The 20904-nt window shown below is 42.9% G+C and overlaps 1 protein-coding gene across 4 annotated transcripts in view; it reads left to right on the top strand.

The window, feature by feature from the left end:
* The window catches only part of SAMD12 (sterile alpha motif domain containing 12), a 173423-nt gene that overhangs the window by 42747 nt on the left and 109772 nt on the right, over nucleotides 1–20904 (top strand). For all 4 annotated transcript variants that reach the window (XR_010610276.1, XM_065668848.1, XM_065668846.1 and 1 more), the window contains exon 3: nucleotides 395–524. Coding sequence is in view for 3 of the 4 variants with exons in the window: in XM_065668848.1 (XP_065524920.1) it covers nucleotides 395–524 (130 nt within the window). In the remaining variant the exon portion in view is untranslated. The remainder of the gene's footprint in view (nucleotides 1–394; nucleotides 525–20904) is intronic.

The following is a 20904-nucleotide window of genomic DNA, read 5'->3' as shown; positions in this document are numbered from 1 at the left end:
TCTTCTATGGTTATGTCCAACCTGTGACACAAATATATCCTTCTTGTGAATTTGAACACTTCAAAGACTGCAACTATTGCCTTTCGGGTGCTATCAGAGTTGGCCACTCTTTAAACTGTTACTCAAGTAGGGCATGGTGCAATATGTTTCTGTGATGCAAGGAACACGAATGCAATACAAAATATGTTAAAGAACCTTTAAATGTCTGTGATTCCTGAATGATGTATTTGAATAGCTGGCTCTTGTGTGATAGTGATGATTTGATATCTGCAGTCAGAGCAGCTCCTATCTTACATTTATTATTTTAATATTGTGTATAGATGTCACAGATTAATGTTTCTGAAACTTGTGTACAGACTGAACATCATTTCTGATCTTCATTCTGTGTTTCTAGTCCGGGACTGTGAAGCTGACCAAGCCTGTGGCATTATGGACCCAGCAGGATGTCTGCAAATGGCTGAAGAAACATTGCCCTAATCAGTATCAGATCTACAGTGAGTCATTCAAACAGCACGACATAACTGGTAAAGTATGCACTATCAGAAATACTTTACTTACTTAAAACATGGCAAATTGTTTTACTTTGTTGTTAATAGATTGTGACTGTGCACTGAGGGCTTCTTGTTGATTGTATTAGACAGTTGATAGGTATAGAGTGAGGGGAGAATATACCAGCTTTTGTAGGATGTGTAAGTCATTTCCCTATCTCTCTGAAAGATGAATTTCAGATTATTCAGGGTTAATATAATGAGGAAAGAACTCAGTCTGTATGTGGATAAGGGCCACACCCTGTTCATTCCGAATAAATATACCCTACCCCATGGCCCCGATGCTAAGAAACGTCGTATGAGGACAAATGTGAACGAGTTTTTTTTCATTGAGGTGTTTCACCTTGAGATCATTTTCTTAGAGTGCTTAGCATGTAGGATGGGAGGCAAACCCAGCTGAGCCTCTCCCTAGGTCTGAAGCAGGATCAATACAGCAAGTTCTTTCTGGCAGATCTTTGTCTAACTTTGCTCTGAACAACTGGCAATGAAGGAGATTTCTACATCTCTTTATTCCAGTATTTTACAGTCCTTAAAGTTGTTATTTTCCTAGTATCAATCTAAACCATTATTTCCTGCCAGTGAAACTGATTTCTGTCCCAATCGTAACTCAAACACAAACAATAATTCTTTCTTGCAGTCTTTCCTTTACTGGATGGGGGCTTCCTACCTGCAAACCCTTTCCTTGTCTACTCTAAAAAACATTTGTTTGTTCTGTCATGGTTTGGGCCTCCAATACCTGCGGGACCTTCAGAAACTCAACATTTTGTGTCTTGTCATAGAACCATATATTAAAAAGCAAACTTGCTGAGGGCGCACTCAATCCCACTGTCCATGTCAGCGATGAAGATGTTAAACAAGACTGGTCCCAACACCGATCCCTGAGGGACACCACCATTTAACTCATATCTAGGCATTAATTAATCTGTAAAAAGTTTAATGTGGAACACCAATTTGTTCTCTGAAGTGGTGGCATTCAGCCATTTAATATCAAGCAGAGATTGGTTTCACATACAAATCTCAGTCTTAACCATAACATATTGCTAACTGATGTATGTTTCAATCTGTGTCTGTATACGTGTACTTGTGGTGCTTACATCGATTCTGTAGATGATCTTTCCTTCCTGGTAAAACTGAAGTGATTGCAAACATGTCAGACTAAACTACTGATATCTGTTTACTAAGTAGCCATGAATACGGGTACACACTTACATGTGAGAGGTATTGGTTTGCTAAGTGCTGAGTTCCAGTACATACCCATTGTGACCATTTCCTTTAAGTCATCAACTATTGAATGCAGTCCACAGGAATGTAGTCTGTGTCTCCACGCATGTGTACGGAGCTGACTGCATCCAGAGTGCTGCCAGAAAGAACTGAAGCTATTTTTCGAGTACTGTTTTACTATCATATTCTGTTCATAAAATTAAGGCACCAAAATGGAGTTGAAAGGAAGAAAAAGTTGTTTTCATTTCAACATAAACATAGGTGGAAACCTTGTAGTTTCAGTGCCAATGTGCAAAACTTTGGACTTTACAGACCTGTATGAAAAAGAAGAATCAAGATCAATCTTTCACTTTACACAAAAGAGGTATAAGGACAATATTAGTATGTGTTAGAAAAGTAAGTCTGCAGGGAAGAAAATAACTTCAATTTAGTGGCAATCAATGTTTGTACAGATTTTAGAGAAGTATATTGTGATAATATTATGAGTGAAATCAATAACTTGGGAAGATATTTCCAGTGCTGTGACTCCAATTACTTGAAATCTAATAAGGGGACAGAACAGTGGATTTGTGGCTCAAAAAAAGTAGAGAGCATGAAAAGAGCGTGGAAACTAATGGATTAAGCCAAGGTCATGTAACTGTTTCCAGATATGGCTATGGAAAGGTGATGTGATTGTTGAAAATTTCTCAGGAATTGAAGTCACTTTATAGGTTGCTTTGATATGGAAAAATATGATGGAAAAGAACTTGAAGAAAGTAACATGAAAAGGATATTTAAACTTTATTTGAAGATCAAATCTAAGACATGGTTATCAACTGGGAAAGTAGTCCTGGGCAAACATATCTAGCAATTGGCTGGATGGCTGCACACAAAGAGTTGTGATCAATGGCTCAATGTCCGGCTGGAGACCAGTAACGAGTGGTGTCCTTCAGGGATCGGTGTTGGGACCGGTCTTGTTTAACATCTTCATCGCTGACATGGACAGTGGGATTGTGTGCGCCCTCAGCAAGTTTGCCGATGACACCAAGCTGTGTGGTTCGGTTGATACACTGCAGGGAAGGAATGCCATGCAGAGGGACCTCACGCTTTTAAGGTGGGCTGATGCCAACCTTATGAAGTTCAACCATGCCAAGTGCAAGGTCCTACACCTGGGTCAGAGCAATCCCAGGCACAGCTACAGGTTGTGCAGAGAAGAGATTCAGAGCGGCCCTGCAGAGAAGGACTTGGGGGTGCTGGTCAATGAGAAAATGAACATGGGCCAGCAGTGTGCGCTTGCAGCCCAGAAAGCCAACCGTATCCTGGGCTGCATCAAAAGGAGCGTGACCAGCAGGTCGAAGGAGGTGATCCTGCCCCTCTACTCTGCTCTTGTGAGACCTCACCTGGAGTATTGTGTGCAGTTCTGGTGTCCTCAACATCAAAAGGACATGGAACTGCTGGAACAAGTCCAGAGGAGGCCACGAGGATGATCAGGGGACTGGAGCACCTCCCGTATGATGATAGGCTGAGAAAGTTGGGGCTGTTCAGCCTGTAGAAGAGAAGGCTGTGTGGGGACCTCATAGCAGCCTTCCAGTACCTGAAGGGGGCCTATAGGGATGCTGGGGAGGGATTCTTCATTAGGGACTGTAGTGACAGGACAAGGGGTAACGGGTTAAAACTTAAACAGGGGAAGTTTAGATTGGATATAAGGAGGAAGTTCTTTCCTGTTAGGGTGGTGAGGCGCTGGAATGGGTTGCCCAGGGAGGTTGTGAGTGCTCCATCCCTGGCAGTGTTCAAGGCCAGGTTGGATGAAGCCTTGGGTGGGATGGTTTAGTGTGAGGTGTCCCTGTCCATGGTGAGGGGGTTGGAACTAGATGATCTTGACGTCCTTTCCAACCCTAACTATTCTATGATTCTATGATTCTAATTGTTAACCACAGGTGTTGAGAAGCGTGTCATTTTACATGGGACGCTGTGTGAAGACCTTATAGCAGCCTTCCAGTATCTGAAATGGGCCTACCAGGATGCTGGAGAGGGGCTCTTCACCAAAGACTGTAGTGATAGGGCAAGGGGGAATGGGTTTGAACTGAAACAGGGGAAGTTCAGGTTAGATAAAAAGAAGTTCTTTACTGTGAGGGTGGTGAGGCACTGGAACTGGTTGCCCAAGGAAGTAGTGAATGCTCCATCCCTGGCAGTGTTCAAGGCCAGGTTGGACAGAGCCTTGAGTGACATGGTCTGGTGTGAGACGTTCCTGCCCATGGCAGGGAAGGTTGGAACTGGATGATTTTAAGGTCCTTTCCAACCCAAACCATTCTATGATTCCATGAATTTTTTGGAAGGATGGAAGGAAGGAAAGAAACCCTGCTCCGCCTCTTTTTTTAATGCAGTGTTTCTCAGTGTGCTAATGCATGTCTTCAACGCATGAGGTCTTAATGCTATGATCATTAAATAAACCTCATTCTGTCAAAGTAATACCCAAGAGGTACCTTGGTCCAAGGGGAGGAATTTGATAGGAGGTCCATGAAAGGACTTAAGCCTTTTTAAATTAAACTTTTAAGGAGGAAAGGAACATGACTCAAGAAAACCTCTTTTTAGTTTTAGATGGATCCACAACTTCTGAATATTCATCAAATACCAAATGGCACCTTGGAAAATTAAATATGAACTGCTACTGAAAACCTGCTCCAAATAGCCTTAAAATCAGACTAACTCTATAACCTCTAAAGATGCTTTCATTAAATCAGCATTAAAGATGCTTGCATTAAATCAGCTCTGTTGACATACATTTTTTATGAAATTCATATAAAAAGTTGCTTTTAAATCTGAATATTTTTTTTTCACTTCACTAGTATCTTTGCAGGTGTTAGGGGTTCATCATATCAGCTGAAATGCTCATGTTGTTGATCATGTCAGAGTAGAGATGGTCTCATGGTTTAAGATACTTCACTGGAATTTGGAGAAATCTTGGCTTTGTTTCAGGTAATTCTGATATTTGTAGGACGCACACTGAATCCTCAGGTCTAAGTTACTCTCTCTAGAGAGAGAAAGGGATTCTTTTTCTTACCAAAACATTGCGAGATAGCTTTCTGATTTCCAGGACATATATTTAGTTTAATTATGCTGTTTGTTTCATTGAACTCAGCTGAGTTTGGTGCTGCAACCAATGCAGTGACTTGGGGATGAAAGCTGTGCAGTAGAGCGCAGGAAGCCTGGGTTTCATTCCTACCTCTGGGGCAGTAAGGTTGACCAAACCCAAGAGGCTTTATTCATCATGTTGTGACCTCCTGATAGCATTCATCTTCTTCATGCCTGTTTCGGCATCTGTACAACAGAGATGAAGATGCCAGCATTGTTAAAGGTGTTGTGATCTGTGTATAAAGGATGTTGTTTGTGCCAGATAAGTCTTCCTGTTCACAGGTCCATTTCATTTGGAACAACTGCTTGCTTCCCAATCCTTCGCTTGACAAGTGATTCTGACTTCATTATTCTTCATCCTTCCATTATTGATGAGTATCACATCGATCCGATATATCCCTCATGCCAGTGACACAGCACACCTAATGTGAGGTCTGATGCAAGAAGCAAAATGAGGGCTTCTGTAAGATGTCCTCCATAGGTGTGCAGCCCAATGTCTACTCTGATGTGTGTTACGTGACACGGGGCCCTCCAGAGTCTTCTCACAAATCCTACAGAGCAGAAGACTACACAAACTGGCACCTTTTCTTAGCTTATTTTATTGGACATTGTTTTATTGTCCCTTATAAACTGGTCACAGCCTGTCCTCTAGGTTGGTTGTTGTTGGTAGAGGACTGGTTTTATGAGCAAGTATAGGACTGGTACCAAGTGAAGAAGGTCCTGGGTCAGGGCAAGGTATCATAAGAAGTACTTTAGCCTCCTTTAAAACATTATTAAAGTTTTGATTACCACATTTTTCTCTGGTCCCAAACCCATAGCAAGTTTTAAGCATTCGACAGCACTGCCGTATGTCTGGAAAGCATCTGGTTTATTCACAGAAGAAGAGGTTTTTAGTAGAAATAGAAAGGAACCTTCATTGTGTCCAAATGGAGGGTATTTACGATAAAATATTAGTTGACTTCCTTGTTTTTCATTTGACAGTGCTTTTTAGCACAATAGAGCTCTCCTCCCAAGCAGTATTCATCTGCTAGTGATAATGTAGAAGCAATTTTCATCTCTCCAGCCATGTCTATGAAGCCTTCTCCATGGTGCAAATCTTAAGCCAGCCTTGCCCACAGTCGTTATTTATGCCACTTTTCCTTCCTTTTTCTGTGAGGTCTTTACAGCAGTGTTGGTTGGTGGGCTGTCAGATGAATCCTGACTACATCCATCTGATGTTTAAAATCAAAATAAAATCACTGCTCCACCCTGGAGAGAGCTTTTATTCTGCTGCCTGGATAAGGTCAGACTTACTTGCAGCATTCTTTGTGGAGCTGTGATGCTTGTGTTGGAAAATGTGAGTGACTGAAGAGTTTTCCCTGTTTGATACTTGGCTGCTCTTAATTTTTAACATGTGGAACATATCAAAGAGAGATGGTCATTGGGATAGGGCTCCTGTTTGCATAATACGTGTCAACTGTTCTATCTGCATGGAAAATAATATCAGAAATATAATGAATATAGTATCAGTAATGTAATGAATGTAATATAATGAATGTGTTTATATAACATGGAAGTGAAAGAAGTTGGAAGAGCCAAATAGTTGGAAAGTGGAAATCTAAGTTTCATTAATCAACCCCTTACTGATAAAGAAAATTTTGCATTAAAGTAATCTCTTGTATTTTAGGAATGGTTCCTGGGTCTGGCTTTGCAGTCAGATTATAGCTCAGGCAATATGTAGTGAACTTCCACAACAAGACGCAAAACTGTAATGGCTCATGAGAGATCTGATATGACCAGGCCAGGCTCATCTGCAGTTGAGAAGGGGACAATGAGACACTTGAATACTTCATGGAAGTTGGAACTTAAGTATCAACATAGTTGATTATTTTCAGATAAACTGGCTTTTGATAATCTGTGGAAGAAAGACATCTCTTTTATGTTGTTTGTTTGGTGTTTGTAAATCTGGAACAGGAGAGTATTTTCTAACTAGCTGCCACGACATCCATCCATGGCAGTGTTCAAGGCCAGGTTGGATGGAGTCTTGGGTGACATGGTTTAGTGTGAGGTGTGTCTGCCCATGGTAGGGGGTTATGAACTTGATGATCTTAAGGTCCTTTCCAACCCTAACTATTCTGTTCTATGATTCTATGACAATCTTCATTGCTCTTCATTGCTAAACCAAGTTGCTGCTTGTGCATAAAAGTAGGTCCTATGTGCGTAAGAAGAAATCAAGTCAATTAGTCATGCAGTGGAGCCATCTTTTCTTCTGCGCACAAACCAGTGGGGAGTGTCTAATGCCATGTCCTGGGTTCAGCAGGAGCAGTCATTTTTCTCCTTCTTAGTAGCTGGTGCAGCGCTGTGTTTTGACTTTCGGCCTGGGAACAGAGCTGATAACACAAATGTTTTAGTCTGACCAAGGACTTTGTGAGCCTCATGCTCTGCCAGGGAGGAGGGAAAGCCAGGAGGAAGCAGAGACAGGACACCTGACCCAAGCTAGCCAAAGAGGTATTCCATACCACAGCACGTCATGCCCGGGATGTAACAGAGAGTTACCCCGGAAGGGCTGGGCACTGCAGGGTTGGATGAGGTATCGGTCAGTGCTCGGTTGGGTGGGGTGGGACGAGTTATGGGTCGGCTGGTGCTGAGGTGTTGTATTCTCTTCCCTTGTTATTTCCTTTGTCATTATTATTACTGGTGGTAGCAGTAGTGATTTGTGTTATACCTTAGTTACTAAACTGTTCTTATCTCAACCCATGGGAGTTGCATTCTTTTTGATTCTCCTCTCTGTCCGTCCGGGAGTAGGGGGAGGGCAAGAAGGGAGGGAGTGAGTCAGTGAACGAGCTGCGTGGCTGGGTTTAAACGACAACATGCCATTATTAGTTACATAAAAGCCTTTGTGGAAGAAGTGATATTATTATCTGTTTAATAGGAAAGGGAAACTGCTGAAGGGCGATTGAGGCATTTTTGGCCTTGCTTGCCAATGACATATCAATGTGATTGCCTTTATATTGACTACATTCAGAATGAACAGTTTCCATGCTTCTGGTCCATTCTCAGGTGTGAGATCTGCTATGCAAGTAGCTGATGAATGTTTTACGCTGTTTCCTGTCTTACTGGATATTTCTTGGGTCTGGTTGCTTTTCCTTGGTATGCTCTCTACACTTGCAACTACCTGGCAGGATCTCTCATGGTCTCAATAAATGATTGCTCTACAGCATACTTAGAAGTGAATTGCACTCTGGTTGCCTCTTTTTCTGTACTCCGTCGCTATATAAGAATTCAGTAAGAGCCATGGTAGCCAGATTTGCTGTAGCTTTTACTCCTACCTGATGTATCACACGGAATCCAAATTATCTTTGAACTGAGAAGTATAATTCCTGTCCTTTAGCTTCAGATTTGAAATCTCCTGTCAGCTTAGCTTAGATACGTTATTTTGTACCCTTAGAGTGTGGGTATTTAGGTGGCAGGAGGAAAAGGTATACTGCTCTTTATTTGAAGCAGTGTATACTTGCTCCTCAGTACTTACTCCTCAAGTGCTGTCAGATGTTCAGGAATTAATGTTTCATAATTATATGCAATGATAATTGGATTATTACTTCCCTCTAACACAAGGGTTTTTTCATTTTTAATTTAATCTTGTTCTATTTATTTTAGTCAACTTTTACTCACTAGAGATTGTATCATCTTTTACCCTTCTCCTTGAAAAGATCTTTGTTGTACAGTCTTTGTAGACCTCATCCACTGTGTTCTCTACAAACGTTCTCTACTGATTCACATCGGTATCATGTAAAACTCACTCCTGGAACCTCTCACTGTGGCAGCCGGTTTTAAAATCAATTTATGTTTCTTATTCGGAGGGAGCTAAAAATGTGAATTAGGATAAGATACAGAAAACTGTATCAAATACTTTAGCAAAGCTTATTTCAGGAATTCTCAAACCATATTGTAAAGCTCTGTGATATTTCCTAGTTTGCTGATAAGGCTGTACAGCGTATCTGCAAGAAGAACAGAACACTGATTGTGACCCACAGACAGAGCCAAGAAGCTTAGGAGCTACTGACTTAGCCTTTGGGTGCTTACCCTCCCTATCTTAGGGGACTCAGGCAACCAAGTGAGATTCACAAGACCAAGGGTAACAGTAAATTGCTGAAGTGATCAATGGAAGGGTGAAGGATGCCTCCAAACAGAAGAATTTAGTGGACTTAATATAGCAAACAGAAGATGTTATGGAAACACCCTTTTGTGTTCACTCTGTTTCCTTTGCCCACCCTGTTTTGTGACTCATCACATGTTCTTTCTGAGGCATGCTTTTTATCAACTATTTCTTCCTTAGCTGCTTTACAGGGGTATTGATGACTTCAATAATAGTTTGTAACATTTTGCCAAATACTCTGCACTCTCATTTCATTTCTCAGGAAGTTCTTTTTCTACAGGTTTTTGGAACCATCACCAACTGTTTGTGATTACATTATTACTTTGCCATGTTCCTTGATTGATCCGTAGGCTGAGTGATCCCATTATCTAGGGGCTATGCAGGGTGAAGCACTGCTGTTACTTGGAGGACCTCCAAGGAACAGCTTGAAGCCATAGGATGTAGGACTGTTAACCCTGATGGCACTTCTTTAATTCCTATTTTTTATTTCCCTGCTTGATTAACACTGATGAACTGCTTCAGTATGGCACAGAGCAGCCTGGAGGCTTTCCACTCAAAGGGTGGAATCCTTAGTTCATAAGTAGCCATTGAATATTTAGGCCTTCCTATTATTTGTGCTGATTCCAAGTACTGTGTCCTGACCAAAGTCTCATTAAGCTGGAATTGTGTTGCTTTTTTTAAAACTGCTGTATGTAGTGAGTCTGGAACTTATTTTTTCAGCTTGGTTAAACTGTTGGGATCTCATTTCCTACCAAGTCAGGCTTTCCTGCAGCACTCCAGAAGTCCTGGTTCCCGTTCTGGTGGGAACCAGCACAAAAACAGGAGGTATTGGAGGGTGTGCCTTCAGATTACTTGTGCTGTTGACTGGAAAGGAGTATCTGTTGTCTGTGCTGCGCAGACATAAAGTCAAGTTTTATGGCCCAGTTGTAGGTAAGGAAACTAGATGGGGAAAATTTCAGTGATTAAATGGAAGAGTTGTTAGAGGACCTTGCAATTCTTCACTTTGAAGAAGTGAATTAATTTGCTGCTTAGTGGGTGTTTGTGATACCAGTAAGCAGCTAGAGCTGAGTCTTTTTATTTCAGCTTGTTACTTGCCAGCATGTGCTATTCATGATACGGGGATTTAGTCTCAGTGTAATCTTATAATTATTTGGCAGTGTTCCCCAGTCTAATAATGCAGCTAACCTGATGGTGAAACACAGAAGGAAAGTCTCCTGAAATGTGAACCTGGAGGAAGCCACAGCTGAGTGTGACTTCTGTTTTGTGACACAAACGAGGGAGTGCATGTTCAATCTCTCTGATCCAGTGGCTCTGTGACTTGTGTTCCTTCTCTCTCCTCCAGCTCTCACCGTTGTCTAATCAATCCCCTGCCACTCTTCCCCAGACAGACATCCTCCAGTTCTGCTGTGATTCCAGCTTCTTCGCAGTCTCTTGTTTTCTTAATACATATGCAGATGACAAATCCACTCTTGCACAAATGGATTAACTCCTCTCTGAAGTGTTGCCCTCTGTCAGGTCCCCATGTTCTCAGGTGCTTTCTGCTTTCCCTCCCCGAGAGCTGGGCTCGCCCTGAGCTACGCCGCTGTCTCGGAGCGAAGGCACACGGGCTGCCGCGCTCCCCCGTGCCTCCGGGAGGGTGTTTAGAAAGAACTGGAAATGCGCTTGGGGGAACTGCGGGTGTTTCACCTGCTCCGCACAGCCTGAACCGCAGCTCGGCTGCGGCACGGCGCGGCTCCGCGGTGGGGCGCTGGCGCACCGGGCACCGCCCGCAGTGGGAGCAGCTCAGGGCTGGAGCCCGCCGGTCGCGCTGAGCGCGGGTGGTAGCAGCCCTTCCAAGCTCCTGCAGGGGCTCATCCAGCAGAGCATCGGCGTTTGTGCGATCGGTGGCGGCTGAGCTCGGCAGCGTGTAAGAGAAGCCAGCCCTTATCCCCAGCTTTCAGTCTCTTCATTAGCATGTCATAGAACCATGGAAGGGTTTGGGTTGGAAGGCGCCTTAAAGATCATCCAGTTCCGACCCCTCTGCCACGGGCAAGGACATCTCATACTAGACCAGGGTGCTCAAAAGCCCCATCCAGCCTGGCCCCAAACGCTTCCAGGGAGGTCCCGAATTTTGTCATGTCCCTGTGAAAATGATTCTAGTTTTGGAAATAGCAGCCCAGCCACGTGAGCCTTTTAAAGGAAGCAGGGGGACCAGAGGAAAAAGCACTTCTTTCTTCCCTACCTCCCCCATATTATAATAAAAACAAAACCCAAAGATGCTTTCTGTTTTTAACAGCTCAAGTGCTAAATCAGCTGGCCTCTGGAAGTCAAGGTTTGCCAAAGGAATAGCCTTCAGTAAGGAAAGAAGTGCTTCCAGTGCTCCAGTGAAAATTGTTTGATTTGATATAGTTAATTGAACAGGTTGAAAGTCTGACAGGGTCTGGTACAGTGCACTTGCACTGAGCTTTAGCCTTGTTATCATAGAATGCACAGCGGAGGGAGGTCACAAATACGTGGCTCTTTTAGTAAAGATATAAGGACCCAGCTCCAGCATTTTCCTCGGAATTCAGTGGAAGGAGCTCTTCGAACAACAACAGCAACAAAAAAGGCTGGATTCTGTCCAGCCCTTACTGCGTTCAGGAATTGATTTTTCAGCCCTTCACCCACCAAGGGTCTGCACACCCTGTGAAGTGTTTATCTGACTCCTCAGATCCTAGAGGTGTTCAGCGCTTAGTTAATGTGGGAGACGGCTTCCTGTCCTGTGTGTAGCCAGAAGAATTGCTTGCTGCTCAAAAAGGGGAATCCACTGTGAGAAACTTCTGTCTTTTAATTGATACTGGGGGAAGTGCAACCCCATTTTTTCAAAGGTGAGAAAAAGGAAGACCCAGGGAAGTGCAACCCAGACAGTGGCTCCTCGGTGCCCAGGAACATCATGGAGTAGATCCTGCTGGAAAGTATGCTAAGGCGCATGGACAGTAAGGGGGGTGATTGGTGAGAGCCAACATGGCCTCACTGAGGGCTAATCATGATTCTATGACTTTTTATCCATGAAGAGAAGCTGTACACGTACAGAAGTGAGCCTAGACACACAAAATATAGGAACTTAATAAGCCATTTTGGTCTGAAACAAGGATATGTAGATTAATTCATGAACCTTCTTAACAAAGTGCACTGAAGGTATGACTCCTTCAAAAACCCCAGCAAAATACAGTCTTCCCTCCCCTGAGGTTTCATTAACCTTTCGGAGTCCCAAAGTACTTATCAGAGGCAAACTCTGTTATATAGCTATCAACATGGAGTGGTTAACATCACATAAAACTTGGGGGACTCTTGTTCTAATGGCTTTTTATTAGCCACAGCTACAATCTAACATAATCCAGTATGTGAACGCTTACATTCGATGGTTGTGTTGCTGCTGAAAATCAGGTGCTCTGTTCTTACTGTGCTTCAGTGACTGCCATTACAGCCTGCTGTGCATTTTAGTCTTTCAGGACTACATTGCTGCGTATTTACAACAGAAGTGGGGTTAAAGGATGAAAAAACCTGAAACAAACCCAGATAAAAAAGCCCTGAAAGAAACCCAAACTGGATTCCAGCACATCATCCATTACACGGGAGTATTCAGAACCTGTACCTTAGGCTGTGCAGACCTCACCCTGTTCCGCAGTAGCGCAGCTGGAAGCACAGTGTAATTCCTGCCCACCGGGTTGGTAAGAGAAGCCTCCAAGTTCCACAGACAAAAATGCTGCTGCTTAATCACTGACTACAAAAATCCAAAATGCTCCCCCAAGGGAAATCTGAGGGTTTGTTCTGTTTTGTGAAATGCTGAACAATGATCCCTTGAGGAAATGTGTATCTTTTGTCAGTGTGCCATGTATTTGAGACAAGCCGTCAGTGTAATCCCAGTCCTGTCAACTGTGCTGACAAGGCACCTGCATTGCGCAGGGCCTGGTGACGTTGTGCTGTGATTAGAGGGAGGTCTTTTACAGATGCCTCTGATCCCCCAAACACGTTTATGTGTATAAACCCCAGTCCCTTTCTGTGCAGGTTATTTTGGGTGCAGTGAATTGCAGAATTGAGGTTACTTACCTGTTCACAGGTTAAAATCATTCAATCCTGGAGTTATTTAGGTTGGAAGGGTCCTTTTGAGATCAGTCCAACCCCCTGCTCAAGCAGGGTCAGCCAGAACAGGTTGTCCTGTTGGGTTTTGAGTACTGGCTCAGGTGTTCTATTTAGTCAAAGTTTTCCTTGACTCTCATGTTGAAAGTACACCTTTTAATGTTTGCTTTGCATAGGTTATGTAGATTTTATTTTGCAGGACATGTTTGTGATTTAAATATAGCAAACAGCTCAGAACCTGAAGATGGATTAGTAAGGTTGTTTAAAAAATGGTGCCAAATGTTGAATAATCCCAAATGGCCTACAAGGAAATGTTTGTTACGAGGTGTAATTTTTTGTGGCCATTGTTAAGTATAAACACCGTCTGGAGAAATGCCAGGAATGTGACAATCTGTTCTGAGCATATCAAACCTATGAAGTACTGCAATCCAATCCGCTGTCAAGCACTAGTTAAATTACAGTGCTAAAATGCTTGTGTCCATTGGTTTATGGATGCTATATGCATGTAGATAAAGCTTGTCATATATTCGCTTATCAAAAACAAAGAAAAGGCAGCTTGATTGTGATGGATGTCACATGTAAACATTATCCTAAACTAACCTACTTCTGCTTTTGCAATTCACAGGTGTGTACGATCCTTTTTTATGCCACATTAAGCCATATTCAGACCTATATCATAGTGACTCATTCCAAGTCCCTTTCATGGAGGAAGCTTCCTTCTGTTAAAAAACGATGCTCTGGGATTTTTTTCTTTTTATTACACTGAACACAAGGAGCTACAGACCTGTTAGCCTCTTGCCAATCCTGCCAAAATAATGGAACAGTTAATTTGGGCTTCTGTCAACAAAGAATTGCATTGTATAGTTAATACCAGTCATCCCCATGCCCAGCCTGTCAAACTAACCTGGTGCTTTTTTCTTTCTTTCTTCTTTTCCGTTGGCAAGGGTACAAGTTTAGTAGTTAACAGCTACCACGTGAAATACAGTATCTTGTTTGGCCCCCAAAGCATACAGCTTAGGATCACGTAACATCTTAATTAAACATGCGCCTTTTAATTCTGTATGCTGGAGTCGGGTTGGTTCACTGACAGATGCCTGTACGCAGCAGGGAGGCATTAATGAAAAGGGCCTTTATTGGTGTCCTCTGGTTCAGCTGGTTGTGCAGCATCGCTCAGGCTTTCTATGTTGGTTGCCTAAATGGTGTGGTTGATGTGGCAGCAAACAGTTAGCAGGATGGGTTAATGGCACGAGTGTGGTGTAAATAATCTAGCTAAATGGTTCTGAGAAAATTTGCTTTATTGTTGCCAAATGTAGTGTAATATATGAGAAATTCCTTCCTCCTGGATGTGTGGCCTTTCCTCCCTTGGAAAGCAGGCTGTCAAAGAAGAAAATGGGTTGGGAGTTACTGTAGGTAGCCATGTTACTTGTACTCTAAATCAAAGGTAATGGGACTAGTGTAATCTCTTCTTATAAAAGTCGTATTGAATAGCAGGGACTGTTGTACACAGGTCAGGTCACTTAAGTCTCTACTAAGTTACTGTGTCCAGTTGTGATGTTTTCATTCTAAGAATAGCATAGAAGTAGATGGAAGGCGGAGCCCAGCCTTTTCCCAGGCCTGGAAGATGAGCCTTGTGTTGTCATGTTACAGGAGATGAAGCTACTGAAAGGAAGGTTGATGGGTGACTTGATAACTGGATATAGGGATTTAGCAAGACAGGAGTGTGCATTCAAAAGCTGAAATTGGAAGCTTGAGTGATTCAGTAATTGGAAAATGAATCCTGGCTTTGCAGGTCATTCTGCAGTGAAGTGCTTACTAGGTAAAAGGGTAGATGCTAGCAAAATCAAGCTTTTAAAAGGTGAGGAAGGTGGATGGAAAAATACATGCCTGTGAGCACAAGCAAAACCCAGGCTGCATGGGCACTGGTTCTTTAGCAGAACTATCTGCAATCTCTAGATTACAGAATCACAGAATCACAGAATCCCAAGGGTTGGAAGGGACCTAAAAAGATCATCTAGTCCAACCCCCCTGCAAGAGCAGGGTAACCTACAGTACATCACACAGGAACTTGTCCAGGCGGGCCTTGAATATCTCCAGTGTAGGAGACTCCACAACCCCCCTGGGCAGCCTGTTCCAGTGCTCTGTCACTCTTACAGTAAAGAAGTTCTTCCTGATGTTAACGTGGAACTTCCTATGTTCCAGTTTACACCCATTGCCCCTTGTCCTATCACTGGATATCACTGAAAAAAGCCTAGCTCCATCATCCTGACACCTACCCTTCACATATTTGTAAACATTGATGAGGTCACCCCTCAGTCTCCTCTTTTGCAAGCTAAAGAGACCCAGCTCCCTCAGCCTTTCCTCATAAGGGAGATGTTCCACTCCCTTAATCATCTTTGTGGCTCTGCGCTGGACTCCTTCAAGCAATTCCCTGTCCTTCTTGAACAGAGGGGCCCAGAACTGGACGCAATATTCCAGATGCGGCCTCACCAAGGCTGAGTAGAGGGGGAGGAGAACCTCTCTTGACCTACTAACCACTCCCTTTCTAATGCACCCTAAGATGCCATTTGCCTTCTTGGCCACAAGAGCACATTGCTGGCTCATGGTCATCCTCCTATCCACCAGGACCCCCAGGTCCCTTTCCCCTTCACTACTTTCCAGCAGGTCAACCCCCAACCTGTACTGGTACATGGGGTTGTTCTTCCCCAGATGCAAGACTCTACACTTGCCCTTGTTAAATTTCATCAAGTTTCTCCCCGCCCAACTCTCCAGCCTGTCCAGGTCTCGCTGAATGGCAGCACAGTCCTCTGGTGTGTCAGCCACTCCTCCCAGTTTTGTGTCATCAGCAAACTTGCTGAGGGTGCACTCAGTTCCCTCATCCAGGTCATTGATGAAAATATTAAACAGCACCGGTCCCAGCACCGACCCCTGAGGAACTCCACTAGTCACAGACCTCCAGCTAGATTCTAGGATACTCTGCAGCTCTGTTGTGTGAATTTGGGTAGGGTGTGATTTGTATTTGTGGGTTTGTTTTTCTACTTCTTGAGAGTCTAGGCCTTAAGAAGCAAAGGTCCCTGGGAAGCTCAAATGACCCAGCCACCCCATGTAGCAAAATTAGAGATGAAATAATCTGCCACTTATCACAGAATCACAGAATCCCAAGGGTTGGAAGGGACCTCAAAAGATCATCTAGTCCAACCCCCCCGCAAGAGCAGGGTAACCTACAGTACATCACACAGGAACTTGTCCAGGTGGGCCTTGAATATCTCCAGTGTAGGAGACTCCACAACCCCCCTGGGCAACCTGTTCCAGTGCTCTGTCACTCTCATCCAGCTGTTCTTCCTGTGCTCTACTCATGGCTTTTCCTACTTGTGCAGTCTCAATGTCAGACTATGTCTAGGGTAAAACTTTAGAGATAAGGGCAATTTATGCTTGTATTCCGACTTCAAGCTGTCTGTGAACAGTCCTACATGCTGGTAGATTTGTATCCCTGTTGTAAGCATCACACCTGGGGTAAGTACTTGTACTGGGAAAACTACATAGTAAAACCAGTTAGTAATTTGTATGTGTAATGTGTTTTCCTGACAGCTCTCCTGGGGTTTGAATCTATTATCTTTCCCTGTGTTTGACCAGGGAGCATGTTAGGTTAGATGCATGTAATACGGGAAGTCTGACTCTGAGATTTAAAGCCTTCCTCTGTCTTCTTTTAGAATTCCCCTGTGACTTGAATTTTGCAAATGTACCTAATGTGACATATGCAAAGATGATGTCTGTAAACAATCTATTGCACATTCTCTTGAGTCCAATGGGATGCTGATACATGCCTACATACCTGTCATTCCTTTAGTTCACTTCTTAGGCATCATTTCTGTACAAGATTCCCCACATAACCTATTAATACCATCTGTTTCCCATGTCTGTTTACACATTCTTTCTAGATCAGGTAAACATTTGTTGCTGAAGCTGCATGTGATGCTCTCTTGCTGGAACAGGTACCAGAGCCTACAGCCTGATAGGAGACTGACTTCCAGAGCTGTTGCCTGGGAATTGCTGTAAAAAGCATTGTAGGGCAGATACCTAATTCTTATGTCATGCTATGCATTTCCTTACATTTGCAACATCAGAAGTGGCTCTTGCACTGTCATAAAAATGATAATGAAAGTAACTATTTGAAGACCATTTGTTCTGAAGACATAACACTTCAAGTATTTTTTCCCATTCAGAGGTGTTTGGCATTCAACTGATGTAGCCTGGATAAAATCAATAGGAGGACTTTAATCATGGAGCTATCTTTGGCCTCTATACACTAAATACAATAGTGCCATAGGATTTCCCGATCTAGTACTGAGTTGCTGGGATAGAACTTAGTGCTGTAAAGTGCAGACATCAAATCAATCTAAAGAAAAGCAGGGCTCACACTGGCTGTGCTTGTCCCATTTTTTACACAAGAGTATATTCTACTTGTGCAGATGCCATTGCCTCTTTATTTTCTGTGTGTGTGGCTTCTTTGGGTTGAAATAGATTACCTAATCTCAGGGTCTGAGATTTTGCAAAAGCCCTTGCAGGATTCAGATTGTGAAGTTCAGGTGTTCTCTGGTGTCCATTCAGAAAAGTAATTTGAGGGCTGTAAGTTTTCAGGAGATTTTATCTTGGTGCATTAATTTCCTTTAACAAAAGCAGAAAACAGTTACCTACTCAGGTCAAAAGAGTACATTGGCCATAAACGGTACAAGACTTTCTTTTTTGACAAGGCTAAATCTGAAACTGCTGTGTGAATGGTTCAAGGAGAAACACTGACACTGGATCGTTCGAGTCTAATTTCCTGCACCTTTAATATTGCTTTCATAATTTGTAGATCTACACTGTTGCAGCATGACACAGCTTTGCCTGAGCACAGCACTCAAGCTAGGTGAAGGATCACATGGAGTATTCATGAGAGGTCTTCTCTCCAGGCCATGAGTGAGGTAGAGCCTTATGAGGGAGCACTGTGATACTGCAGTGCAGGAATGCATATTCAATGCATATGCACCCACAAACTGCAACTTGAACTCACGGTATTGCACTGCATTGATTCCCACATTGTTCATCACCAGATGGGTTTGCTGGAGCTGTCCCTGAGTGCTTATGGTGATTACAGATGTATGTGGTGGTTTCTAATGTTCTGCAGTGACCAGTCAGGACAATGAGGGCTTCATTTTGCTGGTGAATGTCACAGCAAGTGGCTGACAGTAGAGAAAGACTTGAGAGTCTTCTGTTTCAGGTACTGTTGCAAATTCAAGCTCTGTTTTGGTCCTGTCTACCTGGGACCTTCCATTTTTTTCTTCTGATTTCAGATTTTTGGTCTTTCTGTTGTTTTTCTTTCCATTAGTGGAAACCTTTAGAAGTATAGTAAGGACAGTTTTGTTTTTATTGTATCTGGCTCCACAGAGGCGTTGCCTGGCGTGATTGACTCTGTCCTTTAGCCCGGGGTTGGAGCATGCAGTCACTTCAAATGACTTTTTGAGTGGGTCTGTTAAGTAGTTGCAGACTGAAACGTTTCTTTTCTGAAAGGTTCTAGCATGAGCACACTTCGTGTGCTTCATCCTCGTGAAGACAGCGAGGCTGCTTGAGGCTTACTCTCAAGTTACGCTTTCCAGCTAGAAACTGTGGGGATTTTTATTTCCTCCCAACAGTTATTTAATTCTTTTGTAACTGAACTGCAAATATTTTCCCTGACCTTGTACTGAAAGCCACTGAAATTCTGGCAGCAACAATTAAGCCTACCAAAAATCAGTCTGATGCAAAATAACTGCCATGGAGATTTTCAGCCTCAGTGGCTGTGGTTCAGCAGCACTTGATGATTATGAAAGTTGTCAAGCGGCTGTAATCATAGTCATCGACACCTGTGCTGTGCTTGTGTATTGAAACTTGTATTTGGTCTCCTTTGTTAGGGATATGTGCAGTGCCTAATTGTTATGAGTCTGTCTATTGGCTGCATTGCGCACTTCTCTCTCTAAAGGGAATGTCTGTTTAGAGGAGTTGCTGCTATTCTGTGGATCAAGAGTATACTTTTACGGAAGCTTTAATTTTCTTCTGATACTGCTTTATTTACAAATGAAATTTTCAAGCTAAAAGTAAGCTATCACTCCTTATATAGAAAATAATTATAAGTAAGCTTCATTTCTTACCAATAATATGCTGTATATGCAGTTTCCGTGTGTTGTAATAATTTTCATGGGTTCTGCCTCAAACCTCAGAACACATGGATTTCAAAGACACACTATATGCATCTTTAAAGCAGTGAAGTAGCTGTGGTTATGAGTGTGCTACATCTGGCCAAAGATGCATCTAGCCTAGGATCCTCTTGTAGTCCAAAAGTAGTGCTTAGAGAGGAGCGTGAGTGCAGGAATATTTCCTCCAAATACCCTCCTGCCTTCCAACTTTTCTTTTGTTTGCAGTCTTCCACAAGGAAAACTCATGTACTTGGGCAGCCACTGTATGAACACATAGCCAAAGTCTCCATGGTAATATGGACAAAGACAAGAGCACTTATACAACTTGAAAGCTGACATTTCCTGATTTCTGAGATCTGAGCAGTGCAGCTTTAATATTGACTTTTCATGTGCTCAGCCATGGTGGTGTGTGTCGTACTAGAAGAGATGAACATTTTAAGATGCGAGTGAGTAATCAGAGTATTTAAAAAAAAACCACTAAACACGCACAAAACCCACCAGGCTGATGAAGTAGAAAACTATGTGCTTCGTGCTTGTAGTTTTTACTGACACTTCTTAATGTTTTAGTTAAACAATTGATCTTCTGGGTTATTTGGTAACACAGATACGTGTAAGTTGAGAAAATGCAACCTAAATGAGCACAATGTATGCCCATGTGAGTCTGTTTCAGTTTTCATACATAAGCATGACTTGTGGTGTTTCATAGAATCAACTCGGTTGGAAATGGCTTTTATGATCAAGTCCAACCATTACCCCAGGACTGCCAAGTCCACCACTAAAACATATCACTAAGGGGCTCATCTGCATGGTTTTTGACACTTCCAGGGATGGTGATTCCAGTGCTTCCCTGAGCAGCCTGTTCCAATGCCTGACGAAAGTTTGATCCATAGAATCATAGAATAGTTGGAAGGAACCTTAAAGGTCATCTAGTCCAACCCCCTGCAATGAGCAGGGACTCCTTCCACTAGACCAGGTTGTTCAGATCCCTGACCAGCCTAACCTTGAATGCAGGGATGGGGCATCTACCACCTCTCTGCACAACCTGTTTCAGTTCTTCACCACCCTTATTGAAAAAGTTTTCTTCTATTTAGTCTGAATCTCCCCTCTTTTAGTTTAAAACCATTATCCCTGTCCTATTGCAACAGGTCCTGCTGAAAAATCTCTCCCTATCTTTCTTATAGGCCCCTTTTAAGAACTGAAAGGCCGCAATAAGGTCTCCTTGGAGCCCTCTCTTTTCCAAACTGAACAACTCCAGATTGAGATATTTCTGTCAACATTGATGGAAGTCTGCTTTGAAAAGCCTGCAGTATTTACTTACAGATCCCTACTGTTGCAGCACAGTTCTGACCTTCAGAGACACCACTTCTGAAGAACTCACAGAGCCTTTATATTGTGTTGAATTTGATGAATGATGCCTGGCTTTCATTTCCCCGACAGACTGCTTATTTTCACCAGGTGCGCTTCAGGACTGACTCTTTGTTTGTTTGTTTTTCCCCTTTATTAGAGAGCTGGTTTAGTTGTCAGTAAAATAACAATTACCGTATCTGAGCATTTATTACTCGTTCTGGAATGCCAGATGTCA

This window comes from Lathamus discolor, chromosome 2, assembly GCF_037157495.1.
Source record: "Lathamus discolor isolate bLatDis1 chromosome 2, bLatDis1.hap1, whole genome shotgun sequence".
Lineage (NCBI taxonomy): Eukaryota > Metazoa > Chordata > Aves > Psittaciformes > Psittacidae > Lathamus > Lathamus discolor.
The sequence above is the reverse complement of the archived record's forward strand: the minus strand, read 5'-3'. Positions and strand labels throughout refer to the sequence as shown.